Consider the following 23,508-nt stretch of genomic DNA (forward strand, 5'->3'; position numbering starts at 1 on the left):
TGTTTTCATAAAGTTTTAGGAGAGATATTAAAACTGATAACTAACAAAGTGAAGGTAACGTTGTAACAAATAAAGTAAAACATTCGGAGATTAATAAAATACTGTAACTTGTCAAATAAAATGAATGTTTGACGAACATTTGTTCCTTGGTATCTCTAAGGTTAGATAAAATTTCTCTTTAACTCTCTCATGATATCGTTCGCTTTATTGATACTAAAAGGTGTCTTCTACCTGATTTGTTTTCGTCGGAGAGGCATGGATATATTTCTATTTTTTTAATTTTGCTACACTGACATATCTCCAACAAACTAGAGCACTTGTAGAACGCCTTGTGTGGTTTCCAAGCTACAAACTTTAAGCACCATTGTTGGTTGTATAACGTTGCAGGATATCAAAAATAGTAGTGTGAATGCACTTTTGTTCCTGTACATACAATAATTCGTTATTTCTTTTGTTTTTATGAAGAACTTTTTTCAGTAAATACATAAAATCCTTTTATACCTCCTTAAGCTATTATCTTCTTTTTTATATAACGGAACGTTTCCCTGCAATACGTTATACGAACATTCGCTAGTATAGCGCATTAAATCGTTATCTTTATTCTGTAAGATATCTTTACGTATTTCAGATTCTTCCTATCTAAAAACTTCAGTAAGCTTGCACTTTCTTTACCTATCATTTTTGCGACCTTAATACAATTGGTTATTAAAATATATACACTATTGAGAATATTTTTACTGGTACATAAACGTAATTGTAAAAATCAGGGGAAAACATTTGTTCGAACACGTAGTTCAACGAGGGTATTCTCATTCAAGTCTGAAAAATAAGGAACCAAGAGGATATCGAGTTGCGTCTTGGTAGGTTTCTTGCACAAATTGTGTTTTACCTGGATACAACTGACGTCCTACGTAATTAATTTGAACCAGATCACGAGGATTTTTAAAGCATACCAAATAATCACTGTTTAACGATATATCACGCATATTTCTTGCCTTTTTACAAATATTTTGCGTTATAAAACATTTCGTTCTTGGCTGCTTTTAGTAAAAATGTCTACAAGCTGATTATTATCCTCACGCATTAAATCGTCAATATTACCAAGAGGTAGACATTCTTCCGGTGAAAATTCATCCAGGTTTGTCAAGCCTTCTTTTTATGTACACCTTGTCTCAAAAAGGTTGAGCGCATTCTTTATTGGTGTTTTGAGGCAAAAAATTTCTAAGTCCAGCTTCGGGTATCTTCGGGAAAAAGTAAGCCAGGTTCGAACCTCCAAGCCAGCCTTTGCAATCGGGAAAAAGTTTGCAGATGTGTTTTTCTTCTTTTAAATATAATAAGACTTGTTACCAAGTGTTTGAAAAAGCAACATTGATTGAAATATTTAATGATACAATATTTCGAAACCTTGCACATGCTTGTTTGTCATTTAGCTCTCTATACGTAATGGAGCATTTAAATACGTTAAAGAATCTTTCCATATGTAAAAGAATGCTCAAAGTTAAGAAATAGAACATAATTATCGCCTGAGTACTAAAATAAAAGTCAAAGTAGAACAGAAACAGCGTTTGTCATGGATATGAATGTCATAATTATCTTGAGATCCGTTATACATCGCTAGAAGCTTAGTTCTAGAAGTCCTTGTGTTAGCTCATTGGTAAGCTGTCGGATTTCAAATCATAAGGTTGTTAGTTCGAATCCCATCTGGGTCAATACTTTTTTTTAAATTATATTTTCCGCAATGCATGAAAAATTATATAAAATAATTACATTAAAATACATAAGTTGTTTATATATAACATAATAATTGCAGAACATAGTAATTATTATGTTTAAAATATAACATCTGAGATAATTTTCACAGTAGGTCGTTATTATATATGAGAATGTTAAATACAATTTAGGAAAATCGTTTAATAGCAATAAATAAGTTATGTAGTGTATTTATTTGCAGCTATTTGTCATACAGATTTAACTTCTCAATATTCTCATTACAGTATGTTATTTATATTCGTGAAATACAGTATATTCCTACAGATATAGAAAGTGTATAAACAGAGTATCCAAAGTCGTATCCTGCTTCAAGACACATAGCTTTTCCCGATCCCCTTAACGTCACGGGAAGAAACACAAATTCTCTTTAGAACGGAATGTCGTTACTTAGAGTCTCATTCGAATACGTTGAATATGCTTTTGTGTATTCATCTCTCTCTCTCTCTCTCTCTCTCTCTCTCTCTCTCTCTCTCTTTCGCTTTGTTTATGTGTGTGTGTGTGTTGCAGAATATCCCAAGTTGAATACAACATTTGCAAAGTATATGAGCATCATTGTCATCGAATACCAGAAATTGAAAGTCGTGTTCCTTCAGGTTAGGTTTGCGTGTTCATGTTAGCTCACTGGTAGAGTACGGACTTGCCACTGAAGAGGTCTTGAGTTCAAAGCCTACAGCTAATTATCATTCTTTTGTTAGTAGGATTGCACAGAAATCGGATACAAGGAGTGGTTTACTTCTAGAAATATTTTCAGAAGCGTTTAGGTAGCCCTGAAAAGGGCTGTTTTCGGGAGTTAAGGCGGGGTCATTAATATTGTGTCCAAGACCCTTCTGAATTTATTACACGCTCCATTCTTCTGGGCATGGAATCTATTACATGGGTGACAAATCTATCTCCTTCCCCTACCTCCAGCCATGCTTCGGAAACAAGATGCCACAGGTCATCCTGAGTTCTTGGTGGATCTGCCTCAGGCCAACTTTCCCTTAGAGTACGCTTCACTTCTGCTCACATATTTTCCATGAGATTGAGGTCTGCTCCACGAGGCGGCCAGTCGATTAAATCAATCTCAGAGTGCCCTGCGAACCATTCCTGAACCACACGCGAATTATGTATTGGCGACTGGCATTGCTGGAACTGAATTACACCATCGCAGGCTGAAACAGATGGCACCATGATATTACTGATAATGTCTAAGTACTGAGCATTGTCCAGATGTCCTTCAATTCTATGAAGCTGTCCTGCTCCGCGACTGGAAATCCAACCCCAACATAAAATAGCTACATGGCCACTGCGATTGCAAGCAGCCACATATCCATGGTCATATCGGGTGCCTCTCGGACGATACACAAAACGGCGTCCCTCCTTTGATGTTGTGAATATGGATTCATCTGAGAAAACTACGTTTTCCCAATTGAGACCCACATTCGCCTGTGCAAACAAGAGACGGTAAATTTTGTGGTCGTCTGAGAGTTTTTCCTTCACGGCAGCAACACGGCCACGTAACCCAGCATGACGAAGCCTTCGCAGAACTGTATGCTTACTACCAGGAAAGAGAGAAGCTTCCCTTATCTGTCTAGACGTCCTTAGTGGGTCTAACCGGGCTTCGTTTACTAATCTCGCATCTTGGGCTTCGGTTGACACATGCGGACGACCAGGAGATCGTAAATTACCAGTCTGACCTGTAGCACCATATTTCCGAATCCATTGCCTTCCTGTAGAGGCCGGGACACCTACTCGCCTGCTAGCTGCAGTTGCAGAATAACCTTCCAACTCCCATAAAGTAATTACTGCTGTACGTCTATCCATAGTTACCAATGTTCTGAGCTGTGAGAAGAAAGCAATAGGTAAAAGCTAGTACCTGACGTGTGATTGGTTACTTGCACGACACGCCTATTGTGGGGAACAGCGTTGCCAGATCTAGCATAATGATGCTAGATCTAGCATAATTTGCATGTCTCTAGCACCTAGCATCTTGCTTTTAGCATCCTGCCCAAATCTAGCACAATTTCAGCAAGTTATCAAAAAGCCGTAAAACCTGGAGAAGTTGGTCGTGGGAAGAAAACGAACGGCAGAAATGTATCCTCTTCCATTGATTCATACACTCGGTAAACCATACAGGCAGTCTTATTTTCCTAAGTAAGTTCGGAACGGCTTTGGGCTTTTTTTTGTGGCTCCACCCAGGGTTTTCTAATCCTTTAACTCCGAGGCATGGGCGGAGCTATGGGGGCCATTCTCCCCCCAACTTTTTGACAACTTCACCATCTTTACTTCTGACTACATGATCGTATTTATTCCTGAAATGACAGCTCCGAGACCGACCAAAAATCTGCCCCCTCCCCCTGCAGACGATTCCCAACTCCGCTTATGCTGCGAAGTAATTTTCTTTCAAAATATGTAAACAAAAACTTTGCATTCATTTATACGATATATACGCCATTGAGTTTGGCAACGACTGCAGTAATTTAGTTGAGTTAAAATTTTGGTGCGTGAAGTATTGAGTTCTATCCATGCATTCTTGCTCTCTGTGTATTTTAAGTTACGTTATCGTATCTCAACTTTGTTTTTTTTTTAAACTCCTGAATTAGTAATTATGAGGATCTAGCATAATTTGACCGAATCTAGCATAAGTTCGATCAGGTTTTGGAATAATTCCGAGCTGTGAGTCTGGCAACGCTGGTGGCGAACGACTTGGTCAACGACTCGCGAAAGAAATCTGAAAATGGTGCGCCGTAATAATAATAATAAAAACAGTTTTTATAAAGGAATATTAATACATACGAAAAGCTGTTTAAAGAATGAATTGTTAAACTGACTTTACACGTATAAAAACATATACCATATACCAAACAGATTGAACGATATGATTATAGCTGTTTTGAGACGAACACTTTCGAAGTCCAACTTCGGGTGTCTTCGGAAAACAGTAAACTAAAGCTGCTGGTTCGAACCTCCAAAGCCAACCTTAGTAATCGGGAAAAGATGTACAGATATGTTTTTCCTTCTGTTAAATATAATAAGACATGTTGAAATGGTATTAAGTGTAGAAAAAAGTAGCATTGATTGAAATACTTAATGATACAATATTTCGAGACTATGTATTCACACTCTCGTTTCGTCATTGTGATTTCCATACGGAAAAGAGCATTTACGTATAAGCTCAGTTATATTTCAGAAGCAGCTTCCGAAAAGCGGTCATATTAGCTCAGTGGTACACCACCGAGCGTTTAAATCGTGAGTTCGATACCCGTTCAGGTGAGATTCCTTTATGATATTCCACTTTCCTCAATGCATGAAAATTATGTAAAATAGTTACATTACAATTCATCAGTTGTATATATATTTTCATATCATCAGTTGTATATATGAGTTGAATATATATATTCATATCATCAGTTGTATATATCAGTTGAATATATATATTCATATCATTTCACGACATAAGTAATTCTTATCTTTAAAATATAACATCTGAGGTATTCACAGAACGTCGGTGTGTTATGTGTGAATATTGAATACAAATTTAAAAAATCGTGTAATAGCAATAAATAAGTTATGTAATATATTTATTTGCAGCTACTTTCATCGCAGATAACTTCTCAATATTCGCATTACAGCATTTAGGTAGAGCATATCGAAAATCGGATCGTGGTTCAAGACAAAAAACTAGCTAGCCCCAAACTGTCACGTAAGAAATTCACGAATCGCAAAAGTAAAGTGAAGAGATTGAGAGCGGTAATTCCTTAATCGCTCTCTCTCAACTCTCTCTTATCTGTATTTATACATATAAAAGTGTATGTATGTATGTTCCATCATAACTCATGTATGCCTAGAGCAGGGTTTCTCAACCTGGGAGTCGCGGCCCCTAGGGGATAGCGAAGATAGGCGGAAGAGACAAATATAGTTAGAATCTAATACCAGAAATTATTTTTAAATATTATTTTTAATTTTGTTCTGATAGGCATACTTTTATTTTTTATACACACTGTAAAGAACAATAAAAAATAAGTCTACTGAACATTTTCAAAGGGTGTAGAATTCGTGTTACTATTCGGTTCAAAGTCTCTTGTCGTCGCGAATTCTGTCGAGAAATTTGAAGCTTAAAATATACAAAACGATAATCATGCCTGTTGTTCTGTATGGTTGCGAAACATGGTCGCTTACTCTGAGGGAAGAACATAGACTGAAAGTATTTGAGAACAAGATCTTTAGACGAATATTCGGACCAAAGAGGAACGGGAATGGGGACTGGCGGAAACTTCATAACGAGGAACTACATAATTTATACCGTTACCCAACATTGTTAGGGTCGTCAAGTCTAGGAGGCTTAGGTGGGCAGGTCAGGTAGCTAGAATGGAAGAAAGTAGAAACGCTTTGAAAGTCTTGACTGGAAGACCAAACGGAAAACGACCATTAGGAAGACCTAGGGGCAGATGGGAGGACAATATTAAGATGGATCTCGCTGAGATAAGAATACAAAGTAGAAACTGGATCCAATTGGCTAAGGATAGAAGTCAGTGTAGAGCTTTTGTGAACGCGGCATTGAACCTCCGGGTTCCATAGGCCATAGAGTTAGTTAGTTAGTAGAGTTGTTTAAAAATGAATTTAAATCAAAGAGGTATGATATAAAACTAATGAGAACTGTATATAGAAATACTAGAAAAATACACATGAAACAAAACCTGCACATTGAAATACAATTAAAATTAAAACCTAATGAGATACCTAAGCATGGTGTAATTTCACTAGTGCAGCAATGCCCGGTTCAATCTTCATGACGAATATTATCAAGCCGTTTTCAACTGATAAGCGATTTCTTATCTTTGTTTTAATGTTTACCATAAAAAAAAACACTTTCGCACAAGTACGATATAGCAAATGGAATTATTGCTTTTAAAGCAGCAATCACCAGACCAGGATATTCTTCTCTCCTCATCAGGCAGAACTTGTCCAAGTCTTCGTTACAGAAAACCAGTTGCAAAGACTTGTCGCATGATCATTCTATTATTTGGTCAAGAAGTTGTGGGCTTAGATCGGATACGTTAATGGCCTCTTCAATGAAGGAGTTTAACATCCATCTTGAACCAGCACCTTCGTCGTTGGGAATATAGATATTACAGTTACTGTATCCACTGTCAGTGCCGGGCGCCGAAAAGAGGGGCCACACATTTCGGAGGAAGTGTGTTACTCAAGTTAGGAAAGTGCATGTGCACATGTGTAAAATAGAAGGAAAAACTTAATAAAATGTGCTCAAAATTAAGGAAAGGTAGGGCTTATTTTGAAAATGTTATTGAGCTTCGTGCCAACCATGGTGGCGCTTCGTAGCTAGTCTGTCGACGTCACTCATATATACGGTGCCATCGTACTATACTCTCGCCCCGGGCAATGATTTTCCATGGCACTGTTCACTATAAACAAAAAAAATGGATTCTACTATTATAGAAATAGGTATGTTAAAAATCCCACACACGCTTATTATAAAACAAATTATAAAAGGGTCGCTGGCAAGAGCGAGTGATAAAAGGGGATCGTGATAGGAATTAGATTGAGAACCACTGGCCTAGAGTAATTTTAACCATATTTCTTATAGTTTCAAAAAGAGTGCTGTCGGGTTACCTATGGTGAATGGGAGGGGGATACATATAAAAGATTGCTAGAAAATGATCGATATTAGATTCATAGTTTTCGGGGTCGCTTAGATAAATAGTGAGACTTTCAATTTCGCTTAACTCCGATTAAGCTCTCATTAGTAGGGATGGGCACGAACGACTTTTCTTTGAAACTCGACTCGACTCGAAACAGACATCTTTGAGGTCTACTCTTGGACTCGGCGCGAAAAATATCTTCCAACTCGACTCGGATTAGAGTCAAGTCGAACCAAAACGAGCCAAATCTTGTGTGTAGTCCTACCTAGACAATACATAGACAATAATTATTCTATCATCAATTATACTACTGTTACTACAAATAATAATAATAATAATAATAATAATAATAATAATAATAATAATAATAATAATAATAATAATAATTATTATTATTATTATTATTATTATTATTATTATTATTATTATTATTATTATTATTATTATTATTATTATGACAACACCGTGTACAAACATGAACGATAGATGGTTAGTAAAGGAATACTAAAAGCTAGTTGACTGCCGACGTCGGTAGTCATGAAGTCTACAAGGCAAGGACATCGTTCATTACCCTAAGCTGTAAGCGTCGGTGGACTACAGATGGTCAACTATTAACCTCTCGCCAGAAATTGGTGGCCCCGCAGCGACGATCCGTGATGGCCCAAGTTCCATATTGAAAACTTTACTACCAGCGGCAGAGACGCGATGAAACGCCAACGAACCACAAAATTACTCTCCCAAAATATGTTAAAATGCCTATATGTGTGATTTGTTTATATTTAGGTGAAACAAAAAAACACAAAACAAATACCCCGGGGTGGACGCGAACTATCAATATTACGATTACTAGGCACGTGTTCTTCTGACTTCCCCACGGAAACGATCATAAAAAGCTTGGTTGTTTAAGGATAAATCATTGACGTCTTAATTTAGCCAATCAGACAAACCCCTACATCTCGAGTTCTAGGAGGTCATACCGTGAACCGTTTCAGATTTATTGCTTTCTGGTGGAGTACTATCCATGCGCAAAATTTGAGCATAATAGCCGACATGCATCTTCGGTGCCTCTTATCTTTAGTACAATTTTAACCAGAGATGGTGTGGGTCAATGAAAATTTGATCCACGACCCACCATGACCCACTATGACCCACCACCCAAATGACCCATTGGCCCACTCTGACCCATCAACCATCGTGATCCACTCTGACCCACCACCAACTATGAACCACTCTGAACCATTGCGACCAACTCCGACCCACCAAAACCCATCGACATCAACTCTGACCGATGACCCACGTCCTCCTCTCCATTGACTAAAGAGATTACACTTGTAATAAAACAAGACTGTGAAATTATCACTTATCGGAGTTTGAATTTCCACCGTCATTGGCTCAAGCACCTCTTTGTTACAATACTGGTGGGTCTGACCTTTACGATATATAATGGCAAAGTGTTTCTCATCTTCCGAATTAAAATCAATTTAAATTTATCATATGTAATTATTTCTTTGTTGCCTTACAGACACATTTCAGTAGAAAATAGGGTGAAATTTAAAAGTTTCGAATCAAGGAAAAGTAGACCAACGTAAAAAAAAAAAATAAAATAAAATAATATAAAGAGAGAGAGAGAGAGAGAGAGAGAGAGAGAGAGAGAGAGAGAAACTAATTTTCTATATAATTAAGCATGCCGTACTAATTGGAAATGCCCATGTAATTAAGTTTAGAATACAAATTTTATGGCCATTTTTCTCTAACTTTATGGCTTGATTGCCTTATGCTCGGAACGCTCCATATATTAAACACCAGCTTCAGCAATTATAAATAGAAAGCAGTGGGTATAAAATTCAAAAAGAACTTTAGTTTGCATTACTCAATTTTTTTCTCAACTAATATCAATCGTTTTCGATTATTTTTACAAATCAACCCACTACCAATTTCCAATATATAGAAAATGCACCCCCGTCCCCCCGCTCATAAAAGACAATTTTAAAAAATGCCAGGGCGTACTCTCTTTATTTTTAATAAAGAGTTATATGCTGAATTTCAGCTCTCAGTTGAACGGCTTGTGAGACACTAAATTTTTCGCAAAAATTCGGACTTCTACTCCCCCTAAGGATATGTATTATAATGAAAGTGACACGCGTATGATAACTTCCCAGTTGGGATTGGAGCCTGATTATATACCAAACGTCAATTCATTTGACTTTGCAATTTGACCGTGATGATTACGCAGACATAGTTACTTTCAATTTTTTATGATACATATCCTTATTTCATATGTTACAGATGATTCAAAAATATTTTTTCAAGCAGTTAGCTCCTCTAGAATCTCACAGGCTGCATCCCAAAATCCAACTCCTACTATCCTATGACAATCCAAAAGTGACTGAACTTTTTTTATTAGGAACAAATGACAAAAGAAAAATGGAGATCTTGAAAATAAAATGTAGAAAAGCTCGGTGCCCCCAATAACTCCATATTTCTCCGCCCCTTCATTCCGAAATTAAAAATAAAACTTAATTCGAATATGGTTAATTAAAGAATTTATTACAGTTAAATTCCACTCACTACATGCTACAGCTACAACTATGTAAGAAAAAATAACAACTGTGAAACATAGGTTCTGAATTACTATTACATTTCTTACGCTATTATTAAACATATTAGAATAGTAAAAGAGGATTGTTCGTGAAATAGTATATTTGCTCATGATTTTTAACTTTTTCATACGGAAAAAATTAAAATATTATTCAAGTTTTAAAATTTGCACTCTGCAAATATGTTGCCCTCTAGGCAATGGGACTAATGTGGACTAATGGGAAATGCTGCACTGTTAGCGGCGCTGAAAACTTATGATTCGATTCTAATATCGGTTGATTTCGATATCTTTATGTCGCTACGTAACCACCCTGGGTGCTAATGGGAGCTTAATTGGACTTGAATTGAAAGTAGAGCTATTCACCTAAGCGACCACGAAACTATGGATTCAATAATAATATCGACCCGTTTCTAGCATTTTTGATATGTATCCCGACAGTACTCTTTTTCCAGAGTGTAAGAAATATAGTTAAAATTGCTCTAGATATATCAGAATTATGTTGAAACACACACATAAATCCACTTTTATATTCTGTATAAATAGAGAGAGAGTGAGCGAGCTAGCGAGCGAGAGAGGGCGACTCAAGGCATCACCACTTCCACATTGCAAAAGCATATATCAGGAATTGAATTGAAAATCTATGTAAAGACTTTCTGCTGTGGCATGCTTCATAAGGACAATTCCAGTCTGCTCACGTGACCTTTGGGGTTCATGAATTTTTTTGCGAGCGTTCCGACTTTGGATTCTCTGTTTATACCCTCTGTTTATGCATCGAATAACTTTTCAAGAACATAAATGACATTCTATAGTATGAATGTTGAGAATTACTCTCTATATGACAAATAGCTGCAAATAAATACACTACATGATTTATTTATTGCTATTGAACGAGTTTCTTAACTTGTATTTACATCCTCATATATAATACCGAGCTACTGTGAAAATTATCTCAGATGTTATATTTTAAACATAATAATTACTATGTTCTGCAATTATTATGTTATATATAAACAACTTATGTATTTTAATGTAATTATTTTATATAATTTTTCATGCATTGCGGAAAATATAATTTTAAAAAAAGTATTGACCCAGATTGGATTCGAACTCACAACCTTATGATTTGAAATCCGACAGCTTACCAATGAGCTAACACAAGGACTTCTAGAACTAAGCTTTTAGCGATGTATAACGGACCTCAAGATAATTATGACATTCATATCCATGACAAACGCTGTTTCTGTTCTACTTTGACTTTTATTTTAGTACTCAGGCGATAATTATGTTCTATTTCTTAACTTTGAGCATTCTTTTACATATGGAAAGATTCTTTAACGTATTTAATGTTCCATTATGTATAGAAAGCTAAATGACAAACAAGCATGTGCTCATATTAATAAAAGGTTTCGAAATATTGTATCATTAAGTATTTCAATCAATGTTGCTTTTTTAAACACTTGGTAACAAGTCTTATTATATTTAAAAGAAGAAAAACACATCTGCAAACTTTTTCCCGATTGCAAAGGCTGGCTTGGAGGTTCGAACCTGGCTTACTTTTTCCCGAAGATACCCGAAGCTGGACTTAGAAAATTTTTGCCTCAAAACACCAATAAAGAATGCGCTCAACCTTTTTGAGACAAGGTGTACAACCTTAGGAGAGATTTACATACAGAGTTTGCTATTAACTATAACACGATATTATTTTTTTAAAGTTTTCAGTAGAGAATTTTTAAAACTCTTTTACCAAATATGACTTTCCACACGCGGTTGACCTGGCTATAATTCATGTAAATGGATGTTGCAACTCCATGTTCTAACAATTGAGAATTAAAAATCACAAAATAATTAAGAATATAATAAAATGTTATTATTCTTATTACGATTTAATAATGTGAATACTTCCAGTGCAATTCATTCAGATGATAGATTAGTACTACTAGAAACAGTAATTTGTGGAATGGAAGTAGTGCTCTATTGCAGACATCTTTGAGCATTCTTTGTTTCATTTATACATAATTGAGTAACGTAAAAGTGGCATGGTGAATGCATAAGAAATAAAGATTGAATTTTCCCCATGTACAGACAGAAATAAATTACCTGACCATTACTATCACAATCTGATGAGAGAATAAAACACTGATACCTCTAAGAGTATCTGACAATAATACTTTATAATTATCATTAATGGAAAATTGTGTAGACCATGAAGAATCTTTAATAGCATTAAAGTAGTTCTCTCTATATAGATAATATGATAAAAAAATACCACTCATCAGGCGATACACGAAGACAATCAAAGTGATTATGTAAAGTGATAATCACAGAAAATATCCCCCGTGTTCTTAGTATGCTAGACCGACACATATTCTAATAACATTAAAATAATAGTGATTTAAAATTTATTATATATTTTTTTCTCTCTACTTAATCAAAAATTATGGTTTCCGCTAATATTGCATTTACCCTGTACGTTTTCGTTCATAGCAGTATGGAACTGTGTCAAAGTTATTTACTCGTTTTCTTTTACTGGAACTAACCTGCTACATTCTATGCGCCACCGGCTTTGTAATTAATTTACGATCTTTAATACGTATAATTTGGCAAAAGTGTGGAACGCTAATAGATGGTGAATTATTTAAAACCGCATCTTTCATATGATTAAATTTAATACATTTTAAGATTTATCAGTCAGTATGGTTCCTTTGATTTTACATATCGTCTTCGTTTTATTGTTTACAGTGTATATTACGGTGTAGCCATAATATTTGTTTAAACCAGTTCAAAATTATGCGATGTCTGCATCTGGACAATATTTTATGAACTTATTTTTAAATGAGTTAATACACTAGTATTTTTCAATGAGGTTCACAAGGAGATCAGGTGCAAATAATACTTTCGGTGTCATAATATAAGACATCCTCATTGAGTAAATCAAAGTAACGGAATAATTCTAGGCGCGTGTGTGTTGTGGTGTATGCGGCAACTACCACGTTGATGTTTTTTGCTGGAGCAACGACGCTACCATTAGCACTCCACTTGAGCAAAAGGATTTTATCGACAATTGGAATACGCGATTTAACTTCAATATTTGGATTTGTTAATTTATCGAAATAGTTCTCTGGATTTTAATGATAATAATTTGTTCCTTGTTTTTCCGCAGTGTGTTACTCCACGCAGGTTTGAATTATGTTTCTCAGGCTTATTACGCACCACGTTTTTCTAAGTTGATGCCTTCTTTTTCAAAACATTCGCGTATGAACTGATGTTTTTTTTCTGCGGTGTCGCATCCTGCGGTACAGCCGTTACATTCAGTCTTGATCTTCATAAACAGACTAATGTACTATGTAAAATGATCGTCCACTTTCTTTTCACTGTCATATATTACGACCTCATATCTCCATATCTCTCGTTTTCCTATCATTCTGCATCGTTTGTCAACAGCCACCAGCACATCATCTACAACCCATACACCAGTCAAAGCTCTGCCCTCATCCGAATGTGTTCATTCTTCTTGATTCAAATTGTCCGCGTATGTTCAACATTGTGGGAATAAGAACTTTCGAACACTAACATAGGGTGGTAGACATTGTGTAGGGGTACTAACGTACATTTTATTACCCCCTATAATTACGAAATGTCGGGGCACTCGCTGTCTCCGACATAAATTTTCGGATGACTCACATGATTGTTTACTTTACAACACCAAGCATAAAGGGAGATTATGTCGGTATATATGCTACGCTCTTCATCTTTCACCTTCTAGTAGAAAATGCAATGAAATCTTTAAGTTTTACGTCCCACGGATATGCCGGTTAGGCTAAAGGAGACGGTGATAACGGGTGGTGAACGAAATGGTGGAATGAAGAAAGTGGTAGGAAACGGAATAACCCGGAGAATACCCACGCGTACGTTGTTTGTCCGCCACAAAGTTCACTTGGCGGGGCTGAGATCGAACCCGGGACCTCAAGCATCAGAGGTGAACGCCATTTTCTAGTAGAGTTTCATAGTGACGAACCTTCCAGAATACAGAGCATGCCGCGGATTGATTGGACATTACTTAGTCATGTTGTAGTTGTTTACATATTTGTTTAACATCGGATGTACTTTAAAAATGTCTCACCACTTTCACTCTTATATTTCATGTACTATATATGAAAGTTATTTGATTTTAATAATTTTATTTTTAGTATTCCCATAGGGCAAATTAAGTGTAGTGTATGAGTCGTTATATATGGTGTTATCGCGGGTAACACAGCTGGAAACCATGAAATAGGCACCCCTAGTACTCCCTAACATGTTCTTCACCGTTATAGCTAGCATAACAATTGCACTTTATATCCATCACAATATCTTGCCCCTTACCAGAATTCTGGATTTGTGTTTCTAATAGGTCCGCCTCATACATAAGCCACTAACTGCGCCGAAGTGTTGGTTATCACGCCACCTGTACCCACTATGTGGGATAATACCAATAGTGTCTGATTGCAAGAAGTTTTCCTAGAAATTAAATTACTCGCGCTTTCAATGCTTATAGTTTCTAGAATCTCGTTGACGGCCGATATAACCTCAAATTCATTCATAAATTGTCTGCAGGCATTGCGCAACATCATCACCATATTTAAGCATTATTTAATTAATTGTTGTTTAAAAATAAAATACGCATCCCCAATTCATTCCTTTTACCCATTATACCATTTTTAAAACCTCTCCTTCTGTTGCCTTTTTAAATTGCCCAAATTATAATACTCAAGACCGAGTAACGCACCACGATACTCTTCCTTGGCTTTGGTATTAAACAAATGAGTGAGATTTCTGTTTCAAACGTGCTAATCGAACGTAACGTTTTATTCTCCAAAGGCATTGATAGAAAATTTAGGTTATCAATAAAGTTTATATATAAATATTCCGTGGCTACAATTTTCGAGTTCACAAGTCCTAGTTTTACAATTGTAGCATATCTGTTGCCTTACTAACAGGTTGTTCTCATGCGATAAAATACCTCTGAATATTTACTTATCTTGCCGGCACTCAATGTCCTAAAACATTTTACGGAGTAGATATTCTGCTAGGTAGAATGAGACATAAATGTCTTCATTACATCATATTATTACATCCCGCGCAGAACACTTTTCCAAAGACATGCTGATTCCACCCTTTTTTCACCACATATGCTTTAAGAGATTGAGCGCAAATTTTCAAAGTACCGTATAATGAAGTTTTATGATTATTGTTGCAATATGCTCCGTAAAAGCATCTATTATATTCTTTACAAGATATTACTATTTTGTATCGTTGCATGTTGAATTATTCCGGCATTTATTACATTAGACTAAGCACTTCTCCACATGCCTGTGTTTAATGCGAATGTTTAAGACATTCTTCGAAATACTAAGAGCATTAAATTCCGCAGTTACTTTAGTGATTGCATTGTAATGGTTCTTAATATACATTAAACTAATATGCTTACCCTTACAGTGCTTACACCTCGAAAAAACATTTTCCCCTGACGTCATACACATTAATTTTATACGCTGCTAAATAAGGCTATTTTTTTAAGAATCCTTTATTCCACTACCATTCTCTAAACTAACACAGCTTTCTCACATAATTCAGAGAACCGAAAGAACGTATTTGTTGAGCTTTGATGCAGATATCTATCTCTCTTTTCTGTTATCTATATTTTCAGGAAGGGTTATAACCACTAACAAAAATTGGCGCAAATAATAATAATAATAATCGGGATTTTTAATTATAACAATACCTCTGTTATGTATTATATACTCATATATTAGTGAAATTCTGTTTCATCTGTCCCATACCAATAGGCCGTTTAACACTGTGAAAATAGGGGGCAAAACGGCCTTGGTATAGGAAGGATTTGTTTGATTACTTTTTTCTAAACAGTCCATACATTATGATCTTTCATATCACTACAAGCTCTAAAAGACAAATAAAATGGTTTGTCTGGATGACTTTCGTTAATAAACATAAGCTCCACACGTTTATGAGGGAACACATTTCTCATTACATACACTAGCAGTTCACGTATCCCATTATCTAGCCAGACAATGTCTGTCTCTTCCTCTGGGCGAGAAGGTAGATCAGCCGTCATTAAATTAGCATTATCCTGAATGGTTGCTTATGATATTTATGGAATCAGATAATATATTAAATCTCTCCATTTAATAAAAACGTACTATTGTTAATGTTTGTTTTCTTATAATAAATGGGTGTGTGCCCACTATATAATCCGAAGAAGTCGTTTTTTGTAGTAGTGTATTATTGTTACTGTTTATGTTTAAGAATAATTCGGTCTCTTCCCACTAGAAAACCTGGTAGTTTCTTTTTAATAACGTATTATTCTAAACTCTCACTACTTTCACACTATATTGAAAAATACTTATAGCAAGTGTACTGAATCGAAACAGAAGTCGGAATCGGGATTGAAGCGGAGCAAGAATGCTAACAGAAATCGGAACGGGTGCTGCTTTAACTGGAACATGAACCGGAACTCTTGTGCAAGCGTCTAACCGCTCCTTAGTGTATGCCTAAGTAAAGGGATTAGCTTGGCTCCCGAAAATTTCCTGTAAGCCCATTAGAAAGGAAAACACCCTTGGATTATGGAGCCCAATACGTCTTCCTCTATAGGTCCCCGAAGAGGACTTACCCCGTGGAGGAAGGTGACTTGTTGCCAGTCTCTGAAGGAGGACTGATGCTCGTGGTCTCCTTTTATACTCTTCCGATCTCATTTCCGATGGTCCGGCACACGTGCAGTACTTCAAACGAAACAAGATATTGCAAAAGTAATAAGAAATACCTATTCTGAAACTGCCTGTCAATTTGGTTGAAAATACATACATATATTTTGAAACTGTTTGGTAGTCCTAGGACCACGGGAATAATCGTGAATATCTCGCCATAGCCAAATTTGACATTACCACGACAAGCACCATATATTTCGATAGTCTTATTGTTTTATTACCAGGGGTGGACCATTGATGCCAAAATTTCAAGTAATCGAAAATTGATCAAGAACGGTAAGAGACACGCGGTTTTCAAATTTACCATTGCGGTGACCAGCCGCATACCATTCATAATCCCACGACAAGGGGTAGACTATTCTTGGCAATATTTTAAATAATTGTAAATATCATGAGTACGATAAGAGCTAAAGTGATGCAGTTTTCATATTTTTCATTTTCGTGACATGCCGCATTCTTTTCGTTGTTCTATACCCAGGAGTGGGACAATTTTGCTAGAATATTAAGAAATCGACAAGTCGCTACGAGGCCATTTTTATACATAATCCGCACTTCCGGCCACGAGTTGTTGATATTTCGAATTCGACTCCATCAAATTCATACCGATGTCATATACGCCGAGCACGAAATAGAGAGCGAATCATCTGTAACTCCTTGCCAAATAGGATGTTGCCCTCTAAATTTTGTCCGTCATAAGAGAGCAAAATAAATGCCTGCTATGTTGCGTATGTGCAAGAATATACGCAATGTTAAAGAGGGATTGGAAAAGAGAACGGGGTTCTGGGGGCTGGAAAATAGGGTACGTGCTAAAATACACCGTAGCCTTATAAAATCTATGCACGTAAGGGTTAAAAAAGTTTGTAATGTTACATAGGTGTTCAAAAGTTGATCATTCTCTTTTATTAGCTGTTCTGTAACATAGATTGAATGCTGGTAGTCTGCTCCTGTGTAGTTTGAACCGGAACCGTGTAGAGGATTTATGTTATTCCTGGAATCAAAAAAGTGTGTTGTAAAACACTATAACCAATGCCATACTCGTTCTGTTATGTTCGTAGGCGGCTGTTGGAAATGTAATGGAACAGTAACGATTCTGCGCATGCATATTCTATTGGTTTTCAGGCTTGTATCCTTTCTTGTGTAATCTATCAAATGCGTCATATACGTAAGGGCATACCGAAAACGGAACTGGTACCAGATAATGAACCGGAACAGAAGTTGCAACCGGAACAGGAACCGAAAAGTTTGCGCATGCGCAGTAAGTTAAAAGTGTGCGTCAAATCCCAGCACCAAAATCGTTTAAATGTTGGAAAATTATTTTTACGAATATGGTAGATTAGAATAAATTAAAAGATACATTTAAAAAATAAATAATTTAAAAAAATAATTAAGTTGAATAACCCCCTGAATATAAAGTTAAGTGAGAAAGTACCATTGCTTTTTCACCCACCAAATTCCAACATCAATTAGTCCTTTAAGACGTACTTGGAAGATCAGAATAAATCTCATTAACATCAACGACCTTATGCCATCGTTCTAGAACGCCATGGATTCAATGGCGATAGAATTTGGTTGGCCGTGAAGCGAAGAAATAATTAAGTGAATTTTTCGCATCTACTAGGGATTTTGAACTGGCGTCCTCCAAGGTGATTATCCAAGGAATCGAACACCTGATTTTTGGATTGCGCAATGTCCGGGGAGTATGGAGGATTCAATAGGGTTTCCCATCCAAGGCGTAGAATGATGTACCGGGTCATGTTACCCGCGTGAGGCTTAGCGTTATCCTGTAACAGGAGGACATCTTTTCGATTCAGAAGTGCTGGCTCCAGAGTTTATAGGTTTTCTTAAACATGGCTCAACTGCTGACACGAAACAGATGCATTGATGCTCTGACCAGCTGGTAGCATTTACAGATGCATGATGCTCCGACCAGTTCACTAAGCAAAGAGTAGTGTCCTCTCCTGCTGCAGTACTGGGTTCGGTTGCTTTGGACCACATCATATATTGATAACAAAAAGCTGAAAGCGTCTTGGAGATCATACAGGATACGCTTCTCATGCCATGTTAACACCTTGTCAAGAAAATTTTCATTTCTCAGATGTGACAACAAAGAAACACAGATGTATTCTAGCATTCCATTTTGACCCGGAGTCAAATCATGTTGGATCCCTCGACAAAACTTTTAGCAGTTTCCAAGCTGATGGTGGTGCTGCCAATTGGTATCTCTATTCAGCCTGAATTGTAATCTCAGTTCCTCACAGATCTGGCCAGTGTTCACTTCAATTGCTGTTTTTAGATCATCATTTTGTACATCCTTCTGTCTTGCGGCACGTGGTACAGCTTTTTAGTTTCGCCAGCAATCTTAAAGTTGTTACTTCACCGCTTCATGGTTGGCGTAGTTATGACAACCTCGTAATGGTCTGGCATATACTCTGTCCCTATCCAGCGGCTTTTGTAACCAGCTTGAACTCGTACAACATACACTGCCTTATGACGCTCTTTGGAGGACCCACGTTACTTTGACGTTACTAAAGTTCACGGTATAACTGAACTGCAAGAACCAGGTAGTATTTTGGATATAATCATACCAACAACTGACTTTCCCTTTATCACCACGGGCATCCAACTTACGGTGTGATGACCAACTGAACACAGACTTTACAGAAAGCGACATATCTTTCTTGGTTACTATTACACTTACAAATCTTTCCAATGGTGACGATAGATAAAACATATTTTCAACTTTTGTTCTTCTCTCCAAGACTTTAGCTCGATATTTAGTCATTGATAGAACTCTTACAGCAATTAATGATACTCTTGTAGAGTAACACATTGTATTTTGTTTATTTCTATTGGTTTCAAAAAAATTTCATTTAAAGATGTATTACTTGATAATTATAAGTGAAGTGCCTCCAAAATGTGTTTCATGAAGTTCGTTGTAGAAAAGAATCCTACTCAATTAAATGACTCTCCTAATCCTTCACTATTCATTTTCTCAGCAACTGAGAGTCTTTAGAACCATCTACAATATAACATTACCTTTTAATTTTTATTCAATTATTAGTGTTTCATTTTACATTATAGTATGTTATTCCGTTGTTTCAGTTCTTGTTTACAATTAGAAAATACGAAAACTATTACTGTGAAGCAAAGGTAATTTTTAATATTTTTATTTCAGGTGCGTGTCCGAAAGACATAAAGAGTTTCTGCGTAGCCAATCCTGGGAGTCATTGCATACTATCATCCTTCAAATATTGCTTATGCCCGACAAATCCGAGGTTTAGTTATACGTGTAGACGAAAGTTCCGCATGGAGATGGACGACAACGACTACTAGTGATTAAAATTATACGAGGAAAGTCTCACACACTAGCAGAATAAAAGTTTGTGTGCAGGGTTAACATATATATTCAATTTATATTACTGTTAACTATTAAATTGATTAAGAGAAAAATATATGATGTAGATCGATATAGATCCGTATTTATTTTTCAATCCATTAATTTTTTTCCCAGCAGGAAGTATTACCAAAGCCCTGCATAAACTGCAGTGGAAAATACTTTTCATCGTATCAATGGGATCAATATTTCACATTTTAGAAACTGAGCGAGAAATTTCTACATGTAATATAGAAATATAAATATTATAATAGTATTGTAATATAGTTTCCAAACACGATGATAAGTTTTATTCTGGCAACGAATATACAGGAATGTCAGACGAATCAGATTCCCAATTTACCGGATTGTCAAAGTTCCTCAAGGTATATGTAATAGGAGTTTCAAATACGGCATAATATAATATATCATTAATAGTTGATAATATGAAATCATTTCTGTCGGGTTGTTTCCAAAATGTGGAGAATTGATGTTGCTCTTTTTAAACATGATCATAACATTTATAAAGTACTCTACACCATTATCATCCTCTTGAATAAATAGTTTGTTCAAATCTCAAATATTCTCGGTTTACTAAAATATAAATAACGTATGACAATTAAATAAGCCACAACGATTTTACTAAAGTATCTACATGCTAACCTTTCGCTAAGTTATTTGGTTTATTCAGAAACATTATCTATATCTCGTGAATATAAAAGTTTAATTCGTTGGAAAACTCTCGTACATCGATATTTTAATAACCTTTATTTCGCTTTGCTTAGATACTTTGTGTTGTTTCTATTTGGAATTACAATAGCAAGGCTAGCCAGTCTTTGTAATATAAAACGTCGCCCACATTTCTAGTAGATCCTATGCTACAGATTTCTATGTAATTTCCCTTTCATTTTTCAGAAAAGGAAAACTCATGTAAACCTGAATAGCTGTAAGGGAGGATATAGTACGTAAAAAATGGCATACTTAGTCAACTACGTCACCATAAAAAAATTGGCAACCATGGATTGATCAGTCAGTGTCTAGGTGGTGCTCCATTATACGTGGTATCCAGTCTATGTAATCAATTTCGATTGCATTACATGTATATTTTATTTAACGTAGATACCTATTCTCCGGAATAAGAACCTACACGCACAAATACGTAGGAACAAACCATGGTAAATCCAGGAACGCATAAAACTAGCAGAGAAGAGAAAACAGGCAGAATTACGCTGGCTACAAAATCCGAATGAAATGGCAACACAAAATTTCGCAGATATCAGGCGGGAAATTTCCAAAACTTTTAGAACAAAGAAACGTAATTTTCTGAAAGCTAAAATTAAGGAACTTGAAGATAATAGTAAAAATAAAAACGGGACATGTATAAGGGAATCAACGAATTTAAGAAAGGGTATCAACCTCGTGCTTATATATTAAAGAAATCTGACGGTACTGTTCTCACTGATACGGATAGCATCTTACATAGATGAAAATATTTCTTTGACGATTTGCTTAACACGTAACCAAAAACTAGTGTGCGTGGAGAAAAGGACATATACACCGCAGAACCGTATACTCCAGAACCCAACAGAATAGAAGTAGAAACCACTCCAAACAAATTAAAGAAACAAAAATCTCCGAGTGTAGATGAAATTCCGGCTGAGTTAATTTTAGCTAGAGGAGAAAAATTGTGGAACAAGATACACAAACTCATTGTCCTTATCTGGAACCAAAAAGAATTGCCACAATGGTGGAAAGAATCAATCATTGTTCCAATTCACAAGAAAGGCGACAAAACTGACTGTAATAATTATCGAGGCATTTGTCTTCTGTCAACATCCTGGAACAAAAATCTATTATTTCGTTCCTCTCTCGTGGTTCTTAATAAATATTACTTTGGCCACAATTTATACAAAAGAACATTAAAACGTTAATATTATTTATTTTTACCTTCGTTTAGTATTCGGGTTACAAACTTTTAATTCTTATAACAATAACTGTTTCTAAGGACGTCGTACTCTTTTACCTATCATCTTACTATTTATATTTTTTAATACCGTAACTAAGGAAAAAGAATAATAATTTATAAATTACAATTTCCACTTCTTCCTTTACAAAATCTGCTCCGTTATTGCACCTCTGATCTTATTCCTAAGATCAGTACAGATAGATAATAGTACAACATAATAATGAAATGTACAACATACAACATACCGTATGTTGTATGTTGTACAATAAGACAATATAATATACAGTAACATTCAAAGAAATAGTTGCTATACTAGATAAATAGTTAAAGATAAAGTAACATAAAGTAAAATACAATAACTAAGTTATATAAACATAAAATAATGCGTTTATCTCGTTTAATATTAAGTTCCCTCTGTTAGGCCTTATTTATATTAACTTCTCTTGTAATCTCAGGAGGGACTACAATTTTGACTAAGTCCATCCATTATCTTGATAATTAAATTATTCTATTAAATCAGATTCTCCTCTGCATTCTTTTGTCGAATCGGATCCATTGTATATAGACACAGAATGTGGATTTCTGTTATTATAATTACCACTACCTATGCATCGATTTTGTGCAAAATTACGATAATTGTTGTTTCTATTATAATTCGGTGATTATTCCTGAAATTCATATTACTATTTCTACCATTAGGTTGAATTGAATTACCGGTACAATTTAGATTTTTTTAACCAGCTAGCCTACGCTAGCTACTACCCGAAGAGGGTTACGCCCTCTGTAGGGGAAGAGATGTTTAGTATATTCTGCTATTCAGAAAGCAATGGTTGGGCTATGGGTAGTTACAGAAAACTTTATTATACAAACTTTCACAGTCATTATGGCCTTTAACCATAATCATGAGGAAAGGTAAATACATAAACTGCAGTGAGGGAAAACCATAACTGTGATATGATGTGGAATGATGAAATGAAGTGCGAAATTCGCTACAACACATAGGTTTTGTTAGTTGAATAAATGCTGGTTATCTTCTCGCCTAGGGGCAGCGCTAGGCATCAATGAGGACAGAGGAGCCCTGTTAGTACACAAGGTGTCACTGTGCATATGATGGCCATATGTGAGATAGATGAGCGGCTGTAGTGTATGGCTCGTAGTAGACGGCGTCAGGGTGGTCTGGAGGTAGAGTGTAATGGTACAAAGTGAATACTAATGAGAGCGGAGGGAACGGAGGGGTAACGGGATAGGTACTTCGGGCATGATCGTCAAAAGTTTGCTGAAGAAGTGGATGATTGTTGTGCAGGCGCTGGGTGATATATTTAGTGCGTAATGTTTCTAAATGATATAAGATATGCGGAAGTGTAAGTCTATGATAGAGATCTTGAGTGGGACTTAGTAAT

At 35.9% G+C, this 23,508-nt stretch overlaps 1 protein-coding gene across 1 annotated transcript in view; it reads left to right on the forward strand.

Moving 5' to 3' along the window:
* LOC145665863 (uncharacterized) overlaps positions 1-20,209 on the forward strand; it is a 120,935-nt gene extending 100,726 nt beyond the window's left edge. The window contains exon 4 of the mRNA XM_081732980.1: positions 19,945-20,209. Coding sequence (XP_081589106.1) covers positions 19,945-20,102 — 158 coding nt within the window. The 3' untranslated portion in view covers positions 20,103-20,209. The remainder of the gene's footprint in view (positions 1-19,944) is intronic.
* Positions 20,210-23,508: the final 3,299 nt, after the last annotated feature.

Source organism: Thermobia domestica, chromosome 1 (assembly GCF_964235325.1).
Source record: "Thermobia domestica chromosome 1, izTheDome1.hap1.1, whole genome shotgun sequence".
In the NCBI taxonomy this organism is placed as follows: domain Eukaryota; kingdom Metazoa; phylum Arthropoda; class Insecta; order Zygentoma; family Lepismatidae; genus Thermobia; species Thermobia domestica.